This window comes from Carettochelys insculpta, chromosome 2, assembly GCF_033958435.1.
Source record: "Carettochelys insculpta isolate YL-2023 chromosome 2, ASM3395843v1, whole genome shotgun sequence".
NCBI lineage: Eukaryota > Metazoa > Chordata > Testudines > Carettochelyidae > Carettochelys > Carettochelys insculpta.
Genome location: NC_134138.1, coordinates 227,625,069 through 227,651,828, shown reverse-complemented (window position 1 = coordinate 227,651,828; position 26,760 = coordinate 227,625,069). Strand labels below are relative to the sequence as shown.

Sequence of the window (26,760 nt, the reverse complement as noted above, 5' to 3'; positions counted from 1 at the left end):
TGAGAGAAACTACACCATCTACTTAAAGAACTCCCTACCTCTACTCGAGACCAAATTCACTCAGACACACCATCTGAGCCCTGACTGGGATGATTCTATTTACTGCTTAAAATCCACAAACCTGGGAACCCAGGACACCCTGTCATTTCAGGTATTGGCACCCTTACTACTGGACTGTCCAGCTGTGTAGACTCCCTCCTCAAACCCTACACCACCAACACTCCCAGCTGTCTCAAGGATACTATTGACTTCTTGAGGAAATTACAAAACATTGGAAACCTTCCTGACAATTCTGTCCTTGCCACCATGGTTGTAGAGGCCCTCTGCACCAATGTTCCATGTGAAGATGGACTACAAGCTATCAGGAATACCATCCCTGATGTTACCACAGCAAATCTGTTGTCCGACTTATGTAACTTTGTTCTCACCCACAATTATTTCCAATATGAGGACAACTTACACCTGCAGATTAGCGGCACTGCTATGGACACTTGCATGTCCCCACTCTATGCTAACATTTTTATGGCTGACTTAGAACAGCTATTCCTTAGTTCTCATCCCGTTACCCCTCCTCTACTTATGCTACATTGATGACATCTTTATCATTTGGACCCAAGGTACAGAGACTCTGGAAGAATTCCACAGAGATTTTAACAACCTGCACCCTACTATCAATCTCAGCCTTGACTATTCCACACAAGAAATACATTTCCTGGATACCACAGTACACATCACTGATGGCCACATCGACACCACCCTCTACCGGAAATCCACTGACTGCTGCACTTACCTACATGCCTCCAGCTTCCATCCAGCTCACACCCCACAATCCATTGTTTACAGTCAAGCCCTTATATACAATTGCATCTGCTCTGATCCTACTGACAGAGACCAAAAACTGCAAGACCTCTACCAAGCATTTATAAAACTGAATTACCCGCTGGAGAAGTAAAAAAAAACAAATTCACAGGGTCAGGCGAATACCCAGAAACCAGCTACTTCAAGATCGGCCCAAGAAGATCAACAATAGAACACCACTTGCCATCACCTATAGGCCCCAACTCAAACCCCTGCAATGCATCATTAAAAATTTACAACCTATTTTGGATTAGGATGCTACACTCCAGAAGGCTCTAAGTGACAGGCCTGTCCTTTCCTATAGACAATCTCCTAACTTGAGAGAGATTCCCACCAGCAATCACAGTAATATAAATCCTGGAACTTTTCCTTGCAACAAACCCCACTGCCAACTTTGTGCACATATTTATTCTGGGGATCTCAGCACCGGAACTTGTCGGTGCGGGCAAAGTCGCGGGCCAAGGCCACACTGACCCCACACCAGTATACCGCTCGGATCCTCAAGGGGCCTGGGACGAGGATAAGGAGGGGACAGCGGAGACCCAGCGACTAGTAGAGGTCGCCCCGCCCCTCTGCAGGCCGCCCCCACCCACCTCCGGCAGGAGGCCCCGGGGATTGTGCACTTGCCCTGTACCGCTGTAAGAGAGGCTGGTGGGTTTTTTCCCTGGCAGGCAGGAGGCTGGCTCTAAGGGAGAAAGGTGAGACGAGAAGAGGAAGGCTTGTGCAGGTGCAAACGGTTACAAAGTTTATTGATTAACAGAACAGGAAAAAAGGGAACAACAAATGTAACTCAGTAGATATTTTCCTACAATGTAACTATATAAACTAGTGATTACTACTACTAATATACTAAGCTGCAACAATAATATTTTACTTAAACACTTACAATAGTAACACACAGGAAATCCATAGGGCAGACCTGTATGGCAGTTTTTTTATTGAGTTGGGAGGCAAAAAGGATGGTTAAAAGGAAAGTTTAAGGAGAGGGGCTTAGGAGTTTTAAATGGTTTTGGCTCCGAGCAGGGGAAGGTTAATTTGCCTTCCCCCTTTGTGCTCCCGGTGGTTTGCTAGGCCACCCTATTGGAGACCCTAGGGCTCTGCCTGCTAGGGCCTCCTCCCAGCTGAGTGAGGGGAAGTGTTACCTCCCCAGCTGGAGCTTGGAGGATAAAGACAGGTAAGGGGTTAAGGTAAGATACAGGGTTTGTAGGGTACTGGGAGGTTAGGCCTCTACCAAGATGCCCTGCCTGTTTCTTAAGCCAATAATACACTTACTAAATATCATTACTAAATAAACACTATTAAGATTAACAGATTAACTATAATTGTACTAAATAAACACTAGTAACCGATCAACAGATTAACTACTATTAATACAAGTGTGCAGTAATAATTTAAGCCTGGGCAGTAAGGCCCGGCCTTAGGGTCGAGCCCCTGGGTGTGGCCCTTCCCTGGCCCTGGAAGGACACGGTCTGGGTTGCGACCCCGAACCCCCCGAAGTGGGGACCCAATGCCCACAGTGTTGTGATAGTATAACTTGTATGGCCCGGGCTGGGCCTCGGGCCTATGAAAATTCTATGTCGCCTGGGCTGAGCCTCAGGCCTATAAAAGTCTGTGTAGCCCAAGTTAGGCCTCAGGGCTGTGAAAGTCTGTGCAGCCTGGGCTGAGCTTCAGGCCTGTGGCAAATTTACGTGTCCGGACGGCTGCAGTCCTGTCAGGCAGGTGGGTTGTGCCCGTTGTCATCTCCGCAGAATGGTTGGCAGCGGGAGCGAGGGTGCCGCTTCGATGGCAGGCTCTGGGCTTCAACAGTTGGGCACGCAGTACCTCACCCTAACGGTGAGGCCAGTTCGCCACCCAGCTGATCCACCTCAGAGCCTGCTTGCCGCTTTAGGTGGTAGACCCTGGGTTTTAGCAGGCGAGCGCGCAGTACCTCATCCTAGAGATGAGGCCAGTTCGCCGCTCGCCTGATCTACGTCAGGGCTGCTGAGGTAAAAACGAGCACACTGTCACCGCAGCAGGCGGACCCTGCTGGGCAGTGCTGGTAACGATTCAGGAGCTCTTCAAAAAAGGCAGGAGCTCTTCGAAAAGGCAGGAACTCTTCAAAAAGGCTTCACCGATCTTGTACTGCAGCCAGACTCCCCAGACTGACACTGGGTGCTGTGCTGCACCGCCTTTTATTTGGTGTCCTCATGCATGATTCATGATTCGATTTTAATATTCATGATTCTGTCCATGGTTTTCAACCAGGTCCTCCAGCCTGTGGAAGTTTCCAGAATTTCTCCACAGATGCCCAATCAAAGGCCTGGATTTTGAACCTGGGCATGAAGTGTTTGAGTTCAGGGTTACCAGGGAAACCAACTGACTCAGAGTGACTGTTACAGGGGGCTGCTAAATGGCAGCCTGTGTGATTTTTAGATTCTACCTGTACCTGTAATGATGTTTAATGGCCAAAGGCTTGGTTCCCCTGACCCACGGGGGCGATAATGCCCGAGGGATGAAAAATCCCTGACAGAACTAACCATGTTAGTTGCAAGATCAAAGGCACATTCTCGTGCACTTCCAGCAACATTATATATGCTACTATGTACAATGGACAGACTGGACAAAACCTTCACCAAAGAATAAATGGACACGCAGCAGTCAATATACTCAATATACATAAGCTGGCTAGTGAACACTTCAGTGGAGTGGGCCGTTCTGTTAAAGACCTGAGAATTTGTGTCCTGCAACACAGAGAATTTAACAACAGATTAGTGCATGAGATTTCTGAGTTAGAGTACGTATTCAGATTTGACACATTAACACGTGGTGTGAACAGAGTCATTAACTACCTCACGCATTACAAGGACTGCTTCCCTTCCTTTGATGCTCAGAATTATCTCAGGCAGGACAATTAACATCGCCCCCCATCTCTCACCCCTTTCCTTCTATCCTATTTGATTTGTCAGTTTTTGCTGTAATTTTTTATTCTCTTTTTGGTCCTTTGTACTTATATGTCAGTCTGTATTGGAAATGAGATTGATCTGAAGAAGTGGGTCTGTCCCATGAAAGCTTATCACTGCATAAATAATTTTGTTAGTAATTTCTGCTGCTTTGTTTTGTTAAAACTGACCAGTGGAAGAAGGAAAAAAGATCCAGCATTATTATTTCAAGTCTTCTTGCACTTCACCTGGTAAAAGGGAATGTAGGACCTAAAAAAAAAAAAACCACAGTGATTTATGATTGCTAGTTATTGGCTCTAAGGAATCATACACTAGCTAATGAATGCAGTAGAGGAGGTCCATTTATCCTACTCCGCATCTTGCCACTTCTTTCTCCAGAAAGGCTCCTCACTAAGAGGTGGAGAACATAGGTGCAGAAATTTGCTTTGCCATTGTCATTACAGTTTCAGATCTTCCTCTCCTTTGTTCATTTTCCAGCTGTAGCCATTTCTAGTCTTAAGTGCATTACTGTACCTCCTGAGATTCAATCCATCCATTAATAACATTTAAATAGATTTTGTGCCTGTATAGGAGATAATTAGTTATCTTTCATTTATGCCACTTGTAATGGAAAGCAGAATCTTTATTGGAGAGTTTATTCTGTAGTTAATTTTACCATTTTTATGTGATAGGAATGCAGTTTCTGTGAAGACCCTCGTTTTGCCAGAACTGGTGTTTGCATTAGTTGTGATGCTGGCATGTGTAGAGCTTATTTCCATGTGACCTGTGCTCAGAAAGAAGGTCTGCTGTCAGAAGCAGCAGCTGAAGAGGTATGTGTGTGATGCAACTTCTTTAGAAAAAAATGGAAAATAGAAATGCCCTAACAAAAGCATGTGGGACACTTACTATATTTCTGGATAACACTCCTGAGGGGAATTTTTGATAAGATGGTGCTGTGAAATCATAAGTATATTTTTGGAATTGGGGAGGGTAGCGTTTGACTTGCTTTCGCCTACCCACCCTCCACCTGGTCAAGATATGCTCTTCACAGGAAGCTGTTTCCACCTGTCCTAGCCCTAATTTTAGTTAGGAAAACCACAAATCTGCTATGATTTATGAAGGCTAGTTATTGTCTCTAAGGAATCATACGTGAGCTAATGACTACGGAAGAGGAGCTCCTTTTATCATACCAACCATCTTGTCACTTCTTTTTCCAGAAATGCTGCTAACTAAGAGGTGGGGGACATTGGTGCAGTAATTTGCTTTGTCGTCTTCATTTCAGCTTTAGATCTTCCTCTGTGTTGCTCATTTTCCATCTGTAGCCAGATGACATACCCTTACATTGCTCTAATAATGCAAATGTGGCAGTTCTGGGCCCTGTTTCTCTTTAGAAGTTTTATATACATCTTTTTTGTTATTCATTACCTACATTGGAATTGCTCTTATTTCTGAAAGAACTGTCCACTTGGGCCGTTAATAATTTTCTGGCAAAACTTTTGATAAAAAGTAGCTTTCACCTATAAGATGAAGTGCTGGAAACATGAGTATGGTTCCTTCAGCTAAACAGTGATGGGTAGATGGAGTTTAATGTTGATTCTTTATAAGGAGCTCATGCCGTGCATTCCAATTATGGTATGGGTTTGCTATGCTCTGCACCTAAGAACACTGCATATCTTTAACAACTACAAACAAAGTTTTTGGTAATCAAGGGTTGAATCACATAGTTGAGGATTGCTAAATTCCTGTGGTGTAAGTTCTGTGTCACGTATATTCCCTCACCTTGAAATATAGGTATAAAACATTTTACCTCCCCTTGGTATTTTATTTTATTTTTGACAGACTAATAAAATTGGGGGTTTTTTTCTGAGAGAGTGAGTTGATTTTTGTGCCTGGTCAGCAAATTTGCCAGACAATTATTCATATAGAAAATATGCTAGAAAATTAAAAAGAGAAAATAAACCTAGAGGTGTTAATTCATCTTTGGCTACATCTACCCTAGCCCAAAACTTGAAAATAGCCATGCAAATGGCCATTTCAAAGTTTCCTAATGAAGCGCTGAAATACGTATTCAGTGCCTCATTAGCATGCTGGCAGCCGTAGCACTTTGAAATTGCCACAGCTAGCCTCCGTGCAGCTCGTCCAGATGGGGCTCCTTTTTCAAAAGGAGCCCAGCAGCTTCGAAATCCTCTTATTCCTAACAGCAGATAGGAGTAAGGGGATTTTGAAGTTCCTGGGGTCCTTTCAAAAAGGTTTTCCATTTGGATGAGCCGCGCGGCAGCGAGCTGCAGTAATTTTGAAGTGCCGCGGCTGCCAGCATGCTAATGAGGTGCTGAATATGTATTTCAGTGCTTCTTTAGGAAACTTCAAAATGGCCATTTGCATGACCATTTTGAAGTTTTGGGCCAGTGCAGACACAGCCTTTGTGTAAGGCAGAATTATTCAGCTTGCAAACTGTCTACATATGGTAAACAAGTTGATAAAATAGTTCTGCTGTAATAATGTGAAAATTTGAGTAAGGGAACAATGAAAAATAGAAAAAATATGTATGTGAGAGATCATAGGGAAGATTGCCAATGCTTAGGCCATCAAAGAACTGTGAAGAAGTCAAAAGGAAAACCAGGCTCTCTGAAGTATGCCTTTGGAAAATAAGACACAAGTTCTTTCACTTAATACAGAATTAGGAGTGTCTGGCTTTTTTCCCCTGCAATGTCCCTTTCTCTGGAAGTTTGTCAGTTGGAAGGATATTGGGAAGAATGTGGTTGCTTCCAAGAGAAACACTATGGAGAAGCCAATACATATGTCATATATTTAACATGTATGTCTGCCTGTCTCTTTCTGGAATGATCAAATATTCTATTGAACTATTGGGGCAATAGGGAAGCAAGCATTTCTTGGAACTGTCCAGACAGGAACCGCAGGAGCAGTTAATAATTACAAAAAGATAGAGGACAGGTTTTTGTAGCTATTTATAGCTATATTTATAGTATACCAGAACCGTTATAATTGTTTGTGAACCAGACATGGACAGGGGTGAAAAATCCTTGGATATACAAAAATAACTTTGATCATCGCAGTATGGGAAAGTGACAATTCTCCCATCCTATCTTCATGATTGGTATAGTAATACAATGCTCTAAATTCTTTATGTGCTTTTTATTTTAAGGAAGATGTTCATTTTCCCTCAGGTTAACAAGCAGATATAGAATTTCGTTCAAAAGAACTTTGGCAATCATTAGAGATTGTGAAAGAGCACAGGGAGAATATATCGTTTTATTGTGCGGCATAGGGTAGTTGTGTTTGAGAGCAATAAGATGTTTTCAGTGTTCGTTTGTCCTATGCTGCATTTTTTGGGGCCTACTTCTGTGCTCTTTAACAATAATTGTAAAAAACAAAAGGAAACAAACAAAAATAATTCATGAACTGATTAGTCTGTTGACTAGCGCTGACTCTCTGTAAAATTTTAAAATATGGTATCTACCAGCACTTTCAATTGAGGCCTTTAACTAAAACAAATCTTTTATTTCTAAGGTTAGAATTTTAAATTTGTTTTCAACTTGTTTTACCACACTGAACCAAGATTAATTTCACCTACAATTTTGAAAATATAGTCACCTCTGTATGCAAATAATGGAATATAGATTTTGAGCTACTTAAGTTGTGGGACCAGTTAAATATACTTTTAGTTCTGTTTGCAATTCTGGAGGAAATAATTGCTAGGTTTTTATGTGAGAAGAAACAAACATTTTGTATTAAATTATGTTCTTTTAATAAAGTATATGAAAGCAAGCTTAGAAAAACAAAAGTAAAATTCCCGTGCAGTTACATTTAAATAAGTTTAAACCCAGTTGCTGTCAATTTAGTTTGTCAGTTCTTTACTGAATTATGCTAGATCAACATACACAATCTAAATATCGGTTTACGGGTATACACATGCAAGTTTGCATGAGTTTAGCTAAACTGATTTTAAACAGGCCATTAAGGTATTTCTACACTGTGCAGCTTTTAGCATCAAGGCTGTGTTGACATAACCCTGGCGTTAAAAGTCAGGAAGTGAGAGTTCTGTTTTTCAGCACTTTTCCCAACAGAATGCTCCTTTCCCCTCCTACATGTGTGTTTGCCATGGCAAAACGTTGTCATTTGCAGGGATGTGTATTTGTTTAAGCACCCTTGTATTGCAAAAGTTGTATTGAGCAAGTGCAAGTGCAGACATATCCTTAGTTAAATTGATGCAAAGCTGGGGGCACCAAGTCCCAAATGTTGCTGTGCAAGAGCCAGCTATATGAAACAGAATTGTAGAAAAGTAGTGCACTAGAAGACATCTTGAAAAATCAAGTTCAACCTCCCGAGCTTTGGCAGGACAAAGTAAATCTAAGCTCTCCCTGGAATGTTTGTCCAATTTGTTTTTAAAAGCTTTCAGTGATGGGGAGTCCACAGTCTCCACTGGAAGCCTGTTCAGAAACTTGACTATGCTTATATTTAGAAACATTTTCCTAGTATTTAAATCTTGCTGCAGGTTAAGCCCATTACTTCTTGTCCTACCTTCAGTCAACATGGAGGCAATTGATTGCCATCCTTTTATAATAGTGTTCAGAGTATTGGAAGACTGTTAGCAGGTCACTCCTCAGTCTTTTTTTCTTAAGACAACCAATGCCCAGTTTTTTCAACCTGCCCTCATATATCAAGTTTTCTAAACCTTTTATCATTTGTCTCCCTTCTCTGCATTTTTCCAGTGTGTCCGCATTCTTCTTAAATTGTGATGCCCAGAATTGGATACAGTTCTCCAGTGTGGCTCTCAGGACAGTTACCACATCTGTCTTGCAAAAAATGTTCCTCTTGGTACACTCCTGAATCAAGTTAGACTTTTTTGTAGCTTCATCGCAGTGATAACTCTGTCAGTTTATGGTCCAAGGTAACCCCAGATCCTTTTCAGCAGTGCTACCATCAGACAGTTGTTTTCCATGTTGTAGCTGTGCATATGATTTTTTTCACCACAGTAAAGCTCTTTGCACTTGACTTTATTGAATTTCGTCTTATTAAATTCATACCAGTTTTCTAATTTAAGGTCATTTCGAATTTTAAGTTTGTTGTGGAAGGTGGTCCCCGGTTGGTGGTATCTGCACACTTCGTAAATATACACTCTACTCCATTACCCAAGTTGTTAATGCAGATATTGAAGATTAACTGATTTGGGACTGACCTCAGTAGATACATTGTCTCAACTTGAAAGCAAAACATTGATAACTAGCCTGAAAGAAGGGTCTTTCAACAAGTTGTTTACTCACTTTATAGTAAATTTATCCAGATCACCTTTTCATGGGTTGGTTGTGAAAATGTCTTGTGGAACTGTGCAAAAAGTCTTATGAAAATCAAGGTGTATTGTGTCTACTGGTTCTCCCCAGCCACTAGGTCTATTGTCCTATCAAAAAAGGAAATCAAGTTGATTTGGCATGAGTTGTTCTTGACAAATCCATGCTGATTGTTCCTTATAACCGTATTATCCTCCAAGTACTCACAAATCAATTGTATATTAATTAGGACCCTACCAAATTCACAGCCATGCAAAACACTTCACAGACCATGAAGTCTGATGTCTTACCATGAAATCTGGCCTTTTGTGTGCTTTCACCCAGTACTACAAGGAGAAGTCCTGTGGCACCTTATAGACTAACAGTTATTTTATAGCATAGGCTTTTGTGGGCAAAGACCTTCTTCGTATGTTGCATCTGATGAAGTGGGTCTTTGCCCACAAATGCTTGTGCTCCAAAATACCTGTTAGTCTATAAGGTGTCACAGGACTTCTCGTTTTTGTGGATGCAGACTAACACGGCTACCACTTTGATACTTGTCACCCTGTACTATACAGCTTTTACAGGGGAAACCAGCATTTCTCAAACTGGGGGGCCTGACACAAAAGGAAGTTGCAGGGGATCCCAAGTTTGTTTTAGGAGTGTCACAGTATCACCACTCTAACTTCTACTCTGTCTTCAGTGCTGGGCTACAGGGGAGGAGCGATTGTAATGTAGGCCAGCTGCCCATCCAGTTGTGAAAGCAGCACTCCTTCAGCGGCAGTGTAGAAGTGTGTAAGAGTGCCCATACCATATCTATGTCATTTTCTTTACTGTTTCTTTCAGTGCTGGGCACCTAGAGAGTGGCAGCTGCTGACTAAGGTCCCAGCACTTCAGGCAGCAGTGCTGAAATAAGGGTGTCAATGCCATACTATACCATCGTTCTGTGCTGCTGCTGGCCTTAGCTCTGCCTCCAGCTGCCTAGCTCTGAAGGCAGCACCACCACCAAATCAGCGCAGAAATAAGGGTAGCAATGCTACAATCCCCCTACAAATAACCTTGTAACCCTCCCACAACTCAGGATCCTTACAATTACAACACCATAAAATTTCCAATGTAAATATCTGAAATCATGCAATTTACTGTGTTTGAAATCCTATGACTGTGAAATTAAACATAATGACTGTGAATTTGGTAGGGTCCTGGTAATAATTTACTTAAATGTGTTTTAATATATATTGAAATTAGGCTGACTGGTCTGTAATTCTCTGGGTCCTCCTTGTTCCCCTTTTTAAAAATAGTCCTGTATTGGCTAGTCTTTTGGGACCTCTCCTGTCCTGCAGTAGCTGTCACAGATACTTGCTAATGGCTACTAGATTGCTTCAGATACTTCCTTAGGTGCCCTATGATTAATTTAATCAGGCCCACTTGACCTGAACACATCTGAGTTATCTAAATATTCTTTAACTTGTACTTTCCCTGCTTTGGCTTGCATTTCTTACCCTAGTTGTCAGTGTTAATTGTGTTATACATGAAGAAATTTCTAGAGTGCTAACTCTATAATCCTCCTTATTTTATTAACTAGTTTTTTTTTTCTCTTTTCATTCTCTTTTTCTTGTTGAAACAGGACATAGCGGATCCTTTTTTTGCTTACTGTAAACAGCATGCAGACAGGTTAGACAGAAAATGGAAACGGAAGAATTACTTGGCTTTACAATCTTATTGTAAAATGTCCTTGCAGGAAAGAGAGAAACAGCTCTCGCCAGAAGCACAGGTATTGTACGTGTGCGAAAGCTGTATGTATGTTAGTAATCAGTGTTAAATGAGACGTGGGGGGGGGGAGAATTAGGTGGAATGGCAATGAAAATGAAATCTGGAATATATGATGAGGGCATATGGTCAATTAATATGGCAGTGATTATCTTCAGATTGGTTTTCCTAAGAGTGAATGACCCCATAATATAATGCCTGAAAAGGTGCGTGCACACTTATTTGAATGGAAATAATCCTGATTATTTTATATACATCTGTATTATACCAAGGTAACATATAATTCTTTTTTTTATTCTATAGTTGTGTTTATTTTATTTTTAACTTTTATTTCAGGATTATTTAAAAAAAAATATCCAGGATTTTAGGCATTTTGCTATGTGTGTTAGAAGTAAGTTCCACCTTCTTCCTTAGTTATTACAAGAAGCTAGTAACATAGCATCATATCGTTGAGGTTGCTTCAAGACTTTTTAATGTAAGATGCCTATTTGCAGTTGCTTGCATTTTTCTATTCTTTAGGAGAAATTTTCAATTCTGTGTGTCTGTCTCAGGTTAGGGTGTCTGTGTGCACTCAGAATGAAGTTAGAAAAAATATGCTTTGCCCATGCTAAATTATTTCACTGAGATGCTCTAGTGCCACTGTGGTTTGAAGAATGGACTTGAACTTCAGCAAGTGAGGTGCTCTGGTGTCAGTAGGTTTTTTGCAGACCTCTTGAAATTTTTCATAGGATATTAATTTTCAGATCTGTATGGCTTTTCAACTTACATATACTCCATGGGTGACAGTTTTTAAACAAAACATGCAGAAGGTTCCATTTGCATGCCCCAGATCAGGTCTGGGTAAAGTTTTTACAGGTTTTTCGTTCCAACTGTCAGAGGCTGCCGTGACACCACAGACAGGAACCGAGAGGAAGGAGATTGACTGTATGCTTCAAGGTCAGGGGGAACGGAGATTGACTGAAGCAGAAAAGTGCCTGGGAAACAGTGTAAGGGGATAAGGATGATGGTGGCAGAGGCAAGCTGCAGATCCACATAATAGTGGCAGAAATGGTGGACAAGGAAAAAGGGATCTGTAACCAATGCCTGCATTGTAAAGGGTCTGTGCTTTCGATCTCAGACTTTATGTGAAGAACAAACCATGATTATCTATTCTCACCTCCTGCACCCAGGCCACAGAACTTCACTTTCTCACTTCTGTAATAACCTTATAAACTCTGTATGATTTAGAGACATTCTCAAATCGTGATTCAAAGACTTCCAAGTTAGAGAGAATCTGCTGTTTATACTAGTTTGGGCCTGTAGGTGACCTGTGTCCATGGTCTCTGCCAATCTACCTGCAGGAGCATTCTTTCTTCGAGTGCTTGTTCATATATATTTGAGTTAGGGGTGTGTGCACATGCATGGCTGTCGGAAAGTTTTTCCTAGCAACTAGCCAGCCAGATCGGCTGGGGAGCCCTCTGGAGTGGCACCTATGCAAAGCCTATGTATGAGCCAGCCAGCCTGGCACCCCACAGTTATCTTCTTACTGCCCATGTTGGCTTTTTCATTGTTTCAGTCAAGTATCTGTTGCTATGACGCGGATCCCTAGACTTTTCAGTGCAATAGTTGTAAAGAATTGTGTTTAGCTCTATCTTCCTGGACTCACCAAGCGGTACTCCAGTGTTGATTGATTCTTCCTTGACTCATGACACGTATTGGGCAGCCTGGGGGCTTGTAAAAATGATGAGCACTGAAACCCCATGCTCCTTGGCATGTTTCCATGGTAAACCTTTGCTTCTTTCTGCACCTGTCTGGGTACCATTGCCTTACTGCGCAACTCCTGAGGCCGACCTCAAGTCCTGGGAAAACTGTACAAGGCTTTGCCATTCCGACTCCTGGTGCCTGATTCCTTCTCCATCTTGCTTGATGCTGACCCATTCTACATCTAGGGCCTCAGCTGGGAGTGTCTCCGATTCCAGATCTTCCACACATTCTGCCTCTCTCCCCAGTGCATGGCACCATGCTTCGTCTGTCCCGATACCATCTCCTCGACCCTTGTCCTTGGGCTCCAGAATCTGCCCAGTGCACCTAACACCTCTACCTTGCTCCTGGTCAGGGACCAAGTCCCACTCCCCTCACTGGTCTAGTGGTCTTCGTCAGGCCCTTTACAGGTCAGACCCTTGGCCTCAGTCCTCTGTAATTCCAAAGGCCTCAACTCCTCAGCCTTCCCACTCTCTGCACAGATCCCAGTCTCCATTTGGAACCAGTCCTGCTCTTGACACTAGTCCCGGTCCTGGCACCTGTCTCATTCTCCATATCAACCCCAGTCCTTGTCATCAGCCTTGCTCTCGTCACCGGTCCTGCTCTTGCCACCGATCCTGTTCTCCACATTTTGATGTGTCTCAGCATGTTTCTTGCTCACGGCACATGTCCCTGTCCAGGCACTGGTGGTCGTCTGCTTCACAACAGCACCTTGCTACTCGTTACTGTTCTCCTCAGCACTAGTCTGGTTCTCTGCACCCTTTGCACTGGCACTATTCTCGCTCTCCTCACTGCTTTTGCTTGCCTTGTGAGATCTTGCATACCAAGCCAGTTGTTGCCTATGCTTCTGCATTGGTTCCTGTGGGAATGGCCTCTCTTTGGTCCTCTCATTCTCCTTCTCCGGCCTAATTCTAGGACTCTCCAGTGTTGGACTCTCAGGTCCTAGAACAGGGCCCTGCTGCCGCCTAGTGTCCTCCAGCCTGGTACCCATACTAGGATCCCTGGGAGTATTTTGAATTGATGGGCACAGTGACCTCTGGTCAGTCGCATATAACTAACTATAGGGTGTTCCAGGAGCCACCAGCCTTAATCTTCCATTGGAGAAGTTAGTGAGTTTGTTGACCCTATCTGCAGTATCTTTACCTTGGAAGTTCCATCCTGAGTGGTTCTCTTCTTCAGGCAGGCCATCATGAATGCTTCCTCTGCTGTCTGGCAGACACTGACCTCCATCTTCCTGACTACTCGTGGGGTAGAACAAAAGTACTTCACACCTGTAAAGGTCTATAAGTACCTGTATACTCTCTCGCCTCCTTGCTCCCTGATGAGGGATGCTGTAAATGAGAGAGAGCGTCAAGTGCAGCAGGCCCAGTGTCTTAAGTCTGAAGATATTGGGCACCTAGACCTCTTTGGTCAGAAGGCCTATTCGACAGGGGGGCCTCATGCTTCTGACGGCTAACCAGCTAGTCGTCCTCAGTCACTACTGTTACAACTCCTGGGCTACTGCCCTCAAGTTTACGAAGGCCCCTAAAATCTCAGGGAGGAGTTGTCTGCTCTCATGCAGGAGGGCAAGGTAGTGTCTCACACCTGTATGCAAGTGGCCCTTCATGTCAGTGATCCTGTGGCCTGCTCTGTTGCCTGAGGAATAGCCATGTACCGGATGGCTTGACTGGGGCTGTCAGTGCTCCCTCAGGAGCTCCAACAGGCCAAGATCTCCCATTTGACGGCCAGTGGTTGTTCACTCAAAAGACCGACACCCACCTCCACAACCTTAAGGACTCTCAAAGGACCTTAGGAATGTATACGCCCGCTACCTAGTGGAAGCCCTTTAAGCTGCAGGTCCAGCATCATCAACAGCAGTCCTGGTCTTTCCAATCTCGTGGATGCTCTGACTCATGAAAGGGCCGTTTTCTCCTGCTGCAAGCCCTCCCACCAACAATCTGGGGCCAGCTGCGGCCAGCCCAAATCCTTCTCAAAGTGCTCCTTTTGATGTCATGCTTGAGATCACAGTACCAGCACCAATGGATCCTGCTTTACCCTTCCTAAATAGACTTTGTCCTTTCCTCTGGGCCTGGTCAGCTATCACCTCAGATCACTGGACCATCAGGAATATTGCTGCAGAGTATGTTATCCCGTTCCACTTTAGAATTACCCTCCCCATAGATGAAGTGATCATGGAACCTGCAGAGGCCATCTGGCAAAAACCTGCCTCCACTCCCCACGCCAACGAACAGGTGGACAGGAAATACTTTGTCCTGGCTGATGACATAGATGACGACCTCTTTTCACACCCACAATCTAATTTTCTTGTGGTTGGTACTATCCATCACCAAGCAAAACATCCACAGTTCTTGTCCACCCCTTGCGCCTCCACTCCAAGACAAAGATCGCAAACATCTACATCTATTGGATGAAAAATATATTCATCTGTGACCCTAACTTGTATTCCTTAAGTATAACATGTTCATGCGCATGTTTTTGCCTTTTGTCACACGCAAAGGTATCTCATACCATCTGTTGGGGAAGTTGTATTAATGCTTTGTAGTCTAACTTCCTCTTCATTCAGGTGAGCATACAAGTTATAACTTGTGCTCAGCAGGATTAATCCCTTTTTTTGCTCCTATTATCTGCCACTGCAAAGACTGTCTGCAGGCGGTATATTCTTATTTCATATAACAACTTGACCTTTTGACATTTGTCTGTCAAATATCCACAAATATACAGATCCCATCAACAATATGTACACTGTACTTTTAGTGCCTGTATTGCTTTTGTTTGTGAATTCCTTTCTGGTACATTAATGTCAGCTAGTACAATCATCTATAAAGAGGTATGTGTGGGCAGTGATAAACTTGGGAAAGGGGTTCCTTCAAAAAACAGTCATAGATTTGGCATAAATATTTGCCAGCAGGTTTAGATGGGCAGTTTTACCAGGAGTATACCCACATCTAAATCTGCTTTCTGAAACTTAAGGCGAGAGTTTTATCAGTTTTGTGAGCACAGACAGTTCCACCCCCATGTGCCATTCCAGCAGATTGCCAGAAGGCCACATGTTAATAGTCTTGTTGAAGGTGGTATTCTGAGGAAGTAAGTTCTGAATATTACTCCATTTGGTTTCACAAACCTAAAGTTAAGAAAATACACTGCAGTGTAACTATAAATGTTAAAGTAAAATCACATTATGTTCATATGTGGTTTTGCCTGTTACCACATCCTAACATATTTAAAAAAAAAGCTGGATTTGATTTTGCATATTTTTCATATTGAAAGTAATGTCTTTTTATGTGTAGTCTAAAGAGAGGTTAAATTTATGGGCAAAAGTGATTTGTATTCCGTTTTATACAATTTCATTCTGTTCTGACTTTTTGGGACTTTGTAGGCTCGAATCAATGCCAGACTGCAGCAGTACCGTGCTAAGGCAGAATTAGCTCGTACCACTAGGCCTCAGGCATGGGTTCCCAGGGAGAAGCTGCCACGACCACTCACTAGCAGTGCTTCAGCCATACGTAAGCTGATGCGCAAAGCTGAATTAATGGGAATTAGTACAGACATCTTTCCAGTGGACACTTCAGATACCAGTTCCAGTGTGGATGGAAGGAGAAAACACAAGCAACCAGCTCTCACTGCTGATTTTGTGAATTATTATCTTGGTAAGAATGAGAATTTGAAATTTAAGTTTCTTAAGCTGTAAAGTCAGTGCTTCATACCTGCTGACCTTATGCTATACAAGGTTTTAAAGCAAACATTTGAATAATTAGAGAGAGCGGAGAAGGCTTGGTTAAAGTAACTCTGTCTGTCAGCATATAAGCTTTTCTTATAATCATTAGAGACAAAGCTAACTGTCATTTCTTATTCAAATGAATGTCGAGTTCACATTAACATCTGTAAGTTACTGTGTGCCTTTTTAAACACATCTCTTTTGTAAATTAAATTCCTTCAAACAGCAGGAAGTAACATTTTTATTGACAGTCATGACAGGGTAGATATTTAGCCCTTTTTTGCTTCAATCCTCTTTGAAATTCAGATGGAAAAACATCTCCTCTGAGCATCTTCAGCAAAATTGTGAGAGCTGTCTCTTTAGATGCTCTGTGCCTTTTTTCTGTTGTAGAACTTTATGCTCTCATGACTGGGATTTAGCTGGAGTGCTAAACCCCAGTTATGCACATCACTAAACAGTTGTCTCACTGTCATGCTTAGCATGTGCAACAAAACACATAGCAGTAGAGCTGGATGAATAGCTGATTTTGTTTGTTACTGGGAGGTTCAAAAATTTTTATTAAAGGTTTGATATGTATTAACTGAATCTAAAAACTGAAAAACAAAACTTTTTTTTTTTTTGTTTTGAATTTTCAATCTTTTTAAAGGACTAGATTTTAGAAGGTAGACTTGCCAGAGCCTTCCTTATAATTTTTAACCCCGTCATTGGGATGGTCTTATCAGAGACCCTCAGCAGTCTATTTGCTATAGCCCTGTCTCCAGGGAGAGAGGGCAATTGAATTTTAATCTGCCAAATCTTGGGTGAGGCTTCTAACCTCTGAACTAAAAGTTATAAGGAGTGCTATGGCAATCATTTGCTTCTGACTGCTACCTCATCTGGCCATTTTGTGAATGTCATCCAAGTACCGAAAACAAAAATAGACCAAAGCTACTTGCAAATTTGTGTCATTCAAGAATAGTTTAGGATAAACCAAACTGCATTTTTTTCAAATAATATTAATGAAAAAGCTTTTCCCAGGTTTATATGGTGGGAGTGTGCTTATAGTCCATCATTCTCGTCATTTAACAAGATTGCAGGCTGTAATTTGATCATTGCTCTCGCTCTCTCTCTCTCTCATAATAATTTCACATATTAAGGTTTTCTTATTTAGTACTTAAATTTGTAACACTTGTTCTCTGTGTTAACAATTTGGGACACTTAAACAAATGCAACTAAAGCTAGAAAGGACTGGATTTTATTTAAACAGAGAGAAATATGCGCATGATTCAGATCCAAGAAAATATGGCTGAACAAAAGAACATTAAAGATAAACTAGAAAATGAGCAAGAAAAACTTCACGTGGAATATAACAAGGTAAGCAAAGTAGTGAATACAGATGTGCTAAGTGTTAGATGTTGTTAAGTAATAGAATTTTGCCTTTCAAAGACCATTTCTTAGAGATGTGGGAAATTCCTATTTAAAAGGGGAGCACAAGGATAAAATTTCTACTTGAAATATATCTTAACTTTCCTGTTGTAGTTACAGTGAATTTTTAAATCTAAGTTATGCCCTGATGCTTCTGACTGAGCCTTATTGACAGGGCTCCACGTAAGTGTAGACTTATGGGAGATTATGGTTGGAAGAGACTTCAAGAGGTCATCTAGTCCAACCCCTGCTTAAAGCAGGACCAACCCCAACTAAATCATGCAACCAGTAAAAAGATTTGAGCCTTACGCTAAGTCTATACTGGGGAAATAAGTCAATTTCAGATATGCAATTCTAGATGTGGCATTTGCTTAGCTACAATTGACATATCAGATTTGACTTACTTCCCTAGTGAAGTCTGACCCTCTTTAGTCTCATGCCAATGTCCCTTACTTAACATAATAGCATGGAGTACAGGGATCGACAGCCAAACGCAGAGAGGTCGATTTTTGCCACATCTTCACCAGAGATGCAAAATCGAACTCTGGAAGATAGACCGCAGCGTGTCCATCTTCCAGTAAATATAGATAAGCCCTTACTTTGTTACCATTTTTGCTGTTGGTGTGCACTTGGTGGAATGAGGACGGTCGATGGGACATAGTCATACTTGGGTACAAAACATATTGGAAGGACAGAACAGGTTGTGCAACTGGGGTAGAATCAAATCAGGTAAAAGTCTCAAATAAATCAAAATGTTTCATAGAATCTCTATGAATAGAGATTACATGCTGAGATAAGACTACAGCAGTAGGGATCTATTATAGACCACCTGACCAGGACAGTGATAGTGATTATGAAATGCTAAGAGAGATTAGAGAGGCAATCAAAATAAAAAGCCTCCAATAGTTGTAATGCATTTCACTTACCCCCTATATTTACTGGGTACATTTCAGTTCAGAACGAAATACAGAGATAAAATTTCTCAATACCTTAAATGACTACTTCTTGGAGCATCTGGAAGAGGAACCCACAAGGGGAGAGTCAATTCTTGATTTAGTTCTCAGTGGAGTGCAGGATCTGGTTCAAGAGGTAACTGTAACAGGACTGCTTGGAAATAGTAACCATAAAATACAATAACATTTAACATTCCTGTGGTGGGAAGAACATCTCAGTAGTCCAATACTGTGGCATTTAATTTGAGAAAGGGGAACTATGCAAAACTGAGGAGGTGAGTTAAACAGAAATTAAAAGGTACAGTGACTAAAGGAAAAGCTCTGCAAGCTGCATGGAAACTTTTAAAATACACCATAATAGAGGCCCAACATAAATGTATACCCCAAATTAAAAGCACAGTAAGAGACCCACAAAAGAGCCACTGTGGCTTAACAAGCGTGTAGAAGAAGCAGTGAGAGATAAAAAGTCATCTTTTAAAAAGCAGAAGTCAGATGCTAGTGAGGAAAATAGAAAGGAGCATAAACACTTCCAACTTAAGTGTAAAAATGTGTTAAGAAAAGCCAAAAAGGAGTTGAAGAGTAGCTAGCAAAAAACTAAAATTCATGGAGGTTAGGTCCATTAATGGTTATTTGCCAGGATGGGTAAGGAATGGTGTCCCTAGCCTCTGTTTGTCAGAGGCTGGAGATGGATGGCAGGAGAGAGATTATTACCTGTTTGGTTCACTCCCTCTGGGGCACCTGGTATTGGTCACTGTCAGCAGACAGGATACTGGGCTAGGTGGACCTTTGGTCTGACCCACTATGGCCATTCTTATGTTCACGTAGTTTGGACAGTGACCCATGACTTGTCACTTTCAAATTTTAGGGTAGTTTGATTTTGAGATTCTTCTCCAGTGGAAGTGATTGGATTTCTAGCAGTGCAGGAGTTGTTTATTTGAAAGTGTACAAAACAAAACATGAAAATAGTGCTTTTATTGATATCTACATTTTGAACCTCCCCAAAACCTTTTTATAGGGAGTAGCAGATGATAACATTGCTTCAAAGAAATTCTGTTATAATGACTTTTTATGAGGGAAAACCTGGGACATGGAGGAGTTAGTGTTGATTAAAAATTGGTTTATCACTTGTGAAATAGAAACTACATACGTAATCCATTAAAATTATTTGTGTGGGCAGATACTGATACTTGCTAAATTCAGGAGGTCAGCATTTATCAAAAGTGGTTTAAACACGTTTTAAATGCAAACAAATGTTAACACTTGCATGTTGAATAATCCAAGAAAAATAAGAGAAGACTGGAGGAGATGATTAGCAAAATTAGTAGGTGGCACATACAGTATTGTAGCTGGCAAGTACTTTTGAGAATACTGCATTGATGGTGATTAAAATTAACAAAGTGATTGCGTGTTTTTTAAGTGTGTATCTTTAACTGTTGTTTCCCCGCCCTTTGGTGGTGAAGGAACACAACCTGATTCTTTATTTAGAAACATTTACCATAACTTCATAGCTGGAAATAGTATATTTGGTATATTTTTGTATAATGCATTAGTATACTTCAACTTTGCTTTTTGATTGTGATTGCAGAACCTAACTGTCATACTGAATTACTTCAGATCCTCTTTTATAAAACAGATGGCTACCCAACTTTTCTTCTTCGTGCTGTTATATGCCTGAATGGCTACACTGATCTCTGCTATATTGACATGATTATTGAGTTTCATTGTGTTGTTAATTATGCAATTTATAAACATTACAGATAAAGAGTTTTCAGCTTATAGAAGCTGAATAACTTCAGGAAATAAACTTTAAAATAATTTTTTCAATGTTTTATTATTCAGCTGTGTGAGTCCTTGGAAGAGCTACAGAACATGAATGGAAAGCTACGGAATGAAGGGCAAGGAATATGGACCCTACTGGGCAGAATCATTGGACAGGTTGGCTTCTCGTTTTTTCCCCTCTGTTTTGCAACACATAAGCACACATAATTTTAAGAGAGCAAGATTTTTTTCTTAAATTTTGCATTTGTCACTTTTGCATACTCTAGGGTTAATGATTTCTGATTGAAATGTGTCTTAATCTCTGCAAGCAACCTACTGGGAACCTGTAGTTTAATTTTGTTGTTGTAATAGCTATCTTGTTTGCAAAGTTTTTTCATTTGCAGTAACTGATTGACCTGTCATTTGTGATAAAGCTAAACCTGAAGTGTAGGTTAATCTTACCGTATTCTGTTCCACCTTTTCTTTAGCAGTTGTCGATTTCAAATAATATGGTTCCTTGGGTTTGTACTGATGGTTTATGATCATTTTATAAACCTAAAACCACACCTCACTTGCAACGTTGTTTTTAAGTTATGCAGATAAAAAGACATACCCTTCTTTTAGAAATAGTGAATATATGATATCAATGATACTGCAACTTTAATTTATTTCTTGATGCCACCAGTAACCATGTTGTCCGTTGCCACAGTAGCTGGCAGTATGTACATGTCTGTGTTTCTGAAACAGTGAGTCATTTTGTTGGTGTTTTATGTAGTGTCTCCCATAGCTTCTTAAAGGGCTTCTATACCTATACCTGGCAAATAAGAAAACAGCAACCCTTTTCAAGAAGTAATCATTGATATGTCCCGCTAATTTTAAAGACTAAATATTATAGTAAATCAGTAATTTAAGAGGATGAAAATAAAGACATCACCTAATTAACCCCATGTCAGAGAGTTTTGTGATGGTGTTTGCTACTGCTGTGTTTATATTCATTCTTAAAATTAAATCTACCCTTACTATCTGCAGGAATGCTTGTGATTTAATCATGTTGTTTACCCACACCAAGCTGGCTGAATTTGTTTTGTTTTTTGTTTCCTTGTGTTTTAAAAGAAATCTGTCATTGCTAATAGAACTTGGTCTGTTTGGGTCAAGAGTTTACCGTTTTAAGTAAGTTCACAAATGTGTTTCAGAGTACAAACACTAATAAATTAAAAAAAAAATAGAGAGCCGAACTAGAAGTAAAATTCATTTGCACAGCTTGCATGACATTTTTTTCCAGTTGGTTGAACAGATGCAGGCCCACAGGGCTGCCGAGAAATGACTTTGATAGATGGTTGCTGTCTGAGAAGCTTGCATACTGCAGATTAGTAGAAACCCGAAGAGAATCTCGTCTGCTTTGTGGAGGGTTTGGTCCAATAAGATAATTTTTCTAATTAACCTATGGAGCACCAGTATAACAGGGAGGCTGAGGAAAATAAACTGCCTCAATATTCTTTTGTCAAATGTAGTGGGTTCTCTCTCTCCCTCTCTCTCTGATTGTGGATGAAAATTAAAAGCCAAGATTTTAGTGTGTGTGCATTTTTTTTGGTTTTCATTTTACATTGAAAAATGTATACGCAATTCTGTGCAAAACAAAATTTGGTTTGAGGTGCAATAAATACAGTAGTTACTCTTGCCTCTAAAGTAGTTTAGAAATCAAATTTTTTCCTCATAATTCCAGTGTCTTGAGGTTGACCAAATTTAATGAGCTGTGGCAAATGGGTGGAACAGTATACTTAGTCTTCCTCAATAATGTGTATATATATATTGCATTTGTTCAAATCCAATAGAAATTGAACATACCAGCAATTTTGCGAGCACCGAAGGAGCGGAAACCAAGTAAAAAGGAAGGAGGAACACAAAAGACATCAGCACTTCCAGCAGTACTTTATAGGCAAGTAATGCTTTCTTGGTAGAATAGTCATGATATATAAAGGATCATTTTGATTAATCTTGATAAGTGTTTATTACACAAAAATTGAAGAAAATGCCTCCTCCCGCAAAATTTACTTTTGGCTGCCATTAGGGTTGTGCTTATCTCCAAGCTAAGAAGCTGAGTCATTTCTTTATTTTGGCATGCACATCAGCATATATTTCTCTGTTGATAGACAGCAGTGCTTTAAAGGAAATAGGCTCTACCTCTGAAATATCAGACTAGGTTGCATCTGTAATATGGAAATTTTAAATCCATGCTATTATCTTTTGAATTTAGTAGTCTATATTGCTGTGAGGATTTGCTGTGAACAATATTGTATTGTTTTTTGTGTAGTGTCCCTGTGCATGCTCCATTCTGGGTGTTGGTGCATCTTGGCACCGGCGCTTGGATTTTCTTCTATAGCCTTGGTTTTCTCTACATGCACAGTAGTGTGTGCTCATGCTATGTGGTGTGCAGGCAGCATGGAGCCCCTCAGTTCCTTCTCTGTTATCCTCAGCTGCAGATGGAGTTTTATTTTCTCTCTCAAAGACAAGAGTTAGATACTTAGTTTGTTTTGCCATAGTTATCTTTATCCAAGTTGCTCTTCCTTTTAAAAGTGTTAAATGTGTAAGGAGTTTAAAAAAAAGTAGTTGAGTTAGTGTTAGGATTTGTTGCTTCATCATCACCATGCTGGGCTCCCTGGGCTTTAAGCGATGCACAACACTCAGAGAAGACATGCCAGTCTCTGACGACCACACTTTCTGCATTAGGTGTTTGGGTGAGGGCCACCAGACCCAGTTCTGCATCCATTGCTTCAGCGTCGCGGGGAGGGCTGGGACAGACCAGCCAAATGGCTCAAAACTTATCTTTATGAAAACTCTCTCCAACCACCAGACCTGGAGCAGCCTCCTGCTAAGGATTCAGCATGGGAAGCCAAAGATAGGGACTCTGTACATCATTCAGCCTTGGTTGGCAGCCCTCCCACAGTGGCAGATCTGCCTCTGGCACATTCCTGGCCTCTGGCACCATCTTCGTGGGCCACACCAGGAGTAATATCTGCCATGATCTCCCTGGCACCATCCATGCCAGCACCTCTGAAGAGGATGCTCTCGGAACTGAGCCACCAACACTCAACACCTCTGACTCCATCAGCACCACTGGCTTCAGCTGCCTCTACTCCAGGGCACAAGACCAAGACCCTGCCCTCTGTGGTGGACCTGGAGCACAAGGGGCACCACTCCAAGTCTCTGTGCAGCTCACACCTGCAGTAGACTTGGCACCATGCAAGTCAAGGGTCAAGGCACTGCCTCACTCCCGTGCGGCATCATACTCAGCACTGAAATGGCACTGGGACACCGCTTTGCCGAAGCCTTCCGCACCGGTGTGCAGCATGGCATTGAAGTGGTGCTGCAAAAACTTGACACTGAGAGCGCACAAAGCACCGGGATCGGCACCACTCCGCTCTCTGCACTGACTGTCCCTTGTCTTTCTAAACATTTGAGGTTTTCTCAAGGCTCAGGGGGTAGACCACTCACTCTGGAAAGTGGTGGTTCCAACCATAGGAGTATGTCTTCATCTCAACACTCCAGTTCTGTGCATTCTTCCTGGGAGGACATGCTGCCCACCTTGTCCTATCCGGATGCTCCTCTACTGTGGTTTATGCACCACTGTTCTCACCCTCAGGGGCCAATGCCACAGTGGTTATCATGGCAGGAGTGGTTGCCCCTCTCCCATTCCCCATTGGCTCTGTTCATGGTGTCCGGGGATCATCCCTCTTCGCCACAACTTACTACATCGTCGACATACTCGCCATCTCACCATTCAAGTGCTGAAGATTCTCTATCGAAGGGCAAGCACAGATCTCCATTGCACTACTCCCTGTCTTCACTGATGATGTAGTGCTCTCGGTGTTGCCTTCCCCTACAGATGATGACAGGGCATTCCAAGAGCTATTCCAGTGGCTTTCCTGAGCTCAGCGAAGTGTTGAAAAACTTGCAATTTGAGGATATTTACTTTTCCAGTTAACGAGTCATTAAGCGGCTTTTAAATAGATTTGTTTTTACTTTTCTGCATCCACATTTTCTTGAATTTATGTGATAATAAGTAAAAAATTAATGTTTTTGAGACAACTAAATTAAAATGCCAACATTAGTACAACAGTTAAAATTAAAAAGGTGAATTCTGATTTATTTTGTGTGTGTGTTCATTACCCAGCATAATGATATTGCTGTCCTGTTTGGTTTCTTTTTTTTTTCTTTTTACTGCAATTGAAATGGATGCATGACTGATAATGGCTATAATAGTCTGCTTAGCCACATAGTCCCAGCAAGGTGATTATATCCTCCCTTCCACAACTCGCTTCATATTGTGTTTTGGACTAATTCTTGGTGATATCATGGGATATCCTGATTCAGATATCAGAAGGGTAACAGAGGTTCTGCAGTAATTGAATATGAAATTTAAAGGAAGTGTGAGAAGTATAGATGACATATAAGAAAGTTTTAAAAATATAATGTGTTTTTATAAGATGCTCACTCTTAAACATTTAAAAAGTAATTATGTAGTTCATTTAAATGAACACTGAAAACTATGTCATTAACATATATTTCATATTTGCATTTTTATTGTCATTGAGTTATATGGTACTGTATAATATGTGCTTTACCATTTCCAATGTAATTTTAATGCTTTTGTGGCTGCATTTATTCAAAGCTGTGGAATTTGTAAGAAGAACCATGATCAACACCTCCTCTTACTGTGTGACACCTGTAAACTACATTACCATCTTGGCTGTCTGGACCCTCCTCTTACAAGAATGCCAAGAAAGACTAAAAACAGTTATTGGTAAGAATATTGTTAGTTATCCTCTGCACTTCAAGTAAGATTTAAATGTGGAAAGTGTTGTAAGTTTTGAGTGTTCAAGCATTGCCAGATACTGCTTAGAGTTACTTGATTTCAAGTTTCTTTGCCCTACTAATTATTACTGTTAAAAATTAAGTTATGTGCTTAAGATCCGCCTCTATTCTGACTTCACTTTCATCACTCAGAGGTACAGGAATTCATCATCATCATCATCAACAACCACAGGCTCAGCACCTGTTGGCATTCAGTGCGTCCCTCAATATTTCCTTCAGTCTTTCCCTGTCCAGTGCGGAGTGCTTAGTTTCTGTAGACTAGCTCCTCACCAATCTACTAGATCATCTACCAATTCTCTGTGGGGTTTGCCTCTCCTATTAGAACCATCCATTATGACGAATACCAGGATCTTGATTTTTCATGTATCATTCATTCTGCAGAGATGCCCAAATAGCTGTCACTTCCATTGTATATCATTCTGTAGTAGGTTCTCTTTTGGCTGTATCTTCCTGTTTAATTCTTTGTTGGTGATCTTCTGCATCTGTCCTATTCTCAAATATTTCTATAACAACTTCTCTCAAACACCAATATCCTTCTCTTTGAATCTTTTGTTATCACCTATGTCTCACATCAGTGCAACATGCTGCTGAATACACATTTTCAAGCTGCTCAGCTTCGTTCCTGAGCAGATTGCTTTGCTTTTCCAAATCTTATCCATCACCTTCAAACTCGCTCTTGCTTTTGCTATTCTAGTCACTCTTTCCTTTTTAAAGTCTGATCATACGTTATATTGCTCCCCAGACATATGAACTTCTCTAGTGAGATCCGATCTACACAGATCTTCCTTTGTATTTCCTTATCTTCAAGGAGAGAAACTGGGTTAGGCTAATTTACAATGTTGACATTTCATTCAGCTTAGTCAGGGTAGGCACTGTATAGTAAACCCTCGATTTATGCGGAGGTTGCGTCCTGGGCAACCGCTGTGTAAATCGAATTTTGCATAAATTTAGGGGAGATACCCAGAATTTCCCTGACTGGAGCCTCTGGCTTCCCCTGTGGGCAGGGGCTGGGTTACAGGTGGGGCACCTCCTGCTCCAGTTGCCGGCCATGTGGAGCAGCCATGGCGCCTCTGCAGCCCCAGGGCTGCTCAGGTGGCAACAGCTCCAGGGAAGGAGGAGTCTGAGCCAATGAAGCAGCATCTGGGAGAGGGAGGACGATGCTCAGCCCACTTTGGCCCAAGTGCCTCTGGCTCCCAGGGGAGGGGGCTCTTTTCCCAGGGCCTGGGTCTCCAGTAAGCACCCCTATCCGTTTTCCTTCCTGGGGAGCAGTGGTGGCTCACCGCAGCACGCCCCACATTAGAGCGGCCTTGGGGCCTGCCTGCCAGTGGGAACTTTGCTGGGAGCTGGCCCAGGGCAGGAGAGGGAGCGCTGCTGTGGGTGGATCGAAGGCAGGTGCACCCCAGCCCAGCCTGGCTGGGGTCAGGAACCTGTCCTGCACACCTTGGGAGGTATTTCCTGGGGATGGCGTCCTCATTGCCCCTGCCTCA

The 26,760-nt window shown here is 41.6% G+C and overlaps 1 protein-coding gene across 5 annotated transcripts in view; it reads left to right on the top strand.

Moving 5' to 3' along the window:
• Positions 1-26,760, top strand: part of PHF14 (PHD finger protein 14) — a 286,072-nt gene that overhangs the window by 68,421 nt on the left and 190,891 nt on the right. For all 5 annotated transcript variants that reach the window (XM_074984682.1, XM_074984680.1, XM_074984679.1 and 2 more), the window contains exons 7-13: positions 4,469-4,606; positions 10,689-10,835; positions 15,948-16,218; positions 17,533-17,639; positions 20,483-20,578; positions 22,234-22,337; positions 25,071-25,202. In XM_074984682.1, coding sequence (XP_074840783.1) covers positions 4,469-4,606; positions 10,689-10,835; positions 15,948-16,218; positions 17,533-17,639; positions 20,483-20,578; positions 22,234-22,337; positions 25,071-25,202 — 995 coding nt within the window. The remainder of the gene's footprint in view (positions 1-4,468; positions 4,607-10,688; positions 10,836-15,947; positions 16,219-17,532; positions 17,640-20,482; positions 20,579-22,233; positions 22,338-25,070; positions 25,203-26,760) is intronic.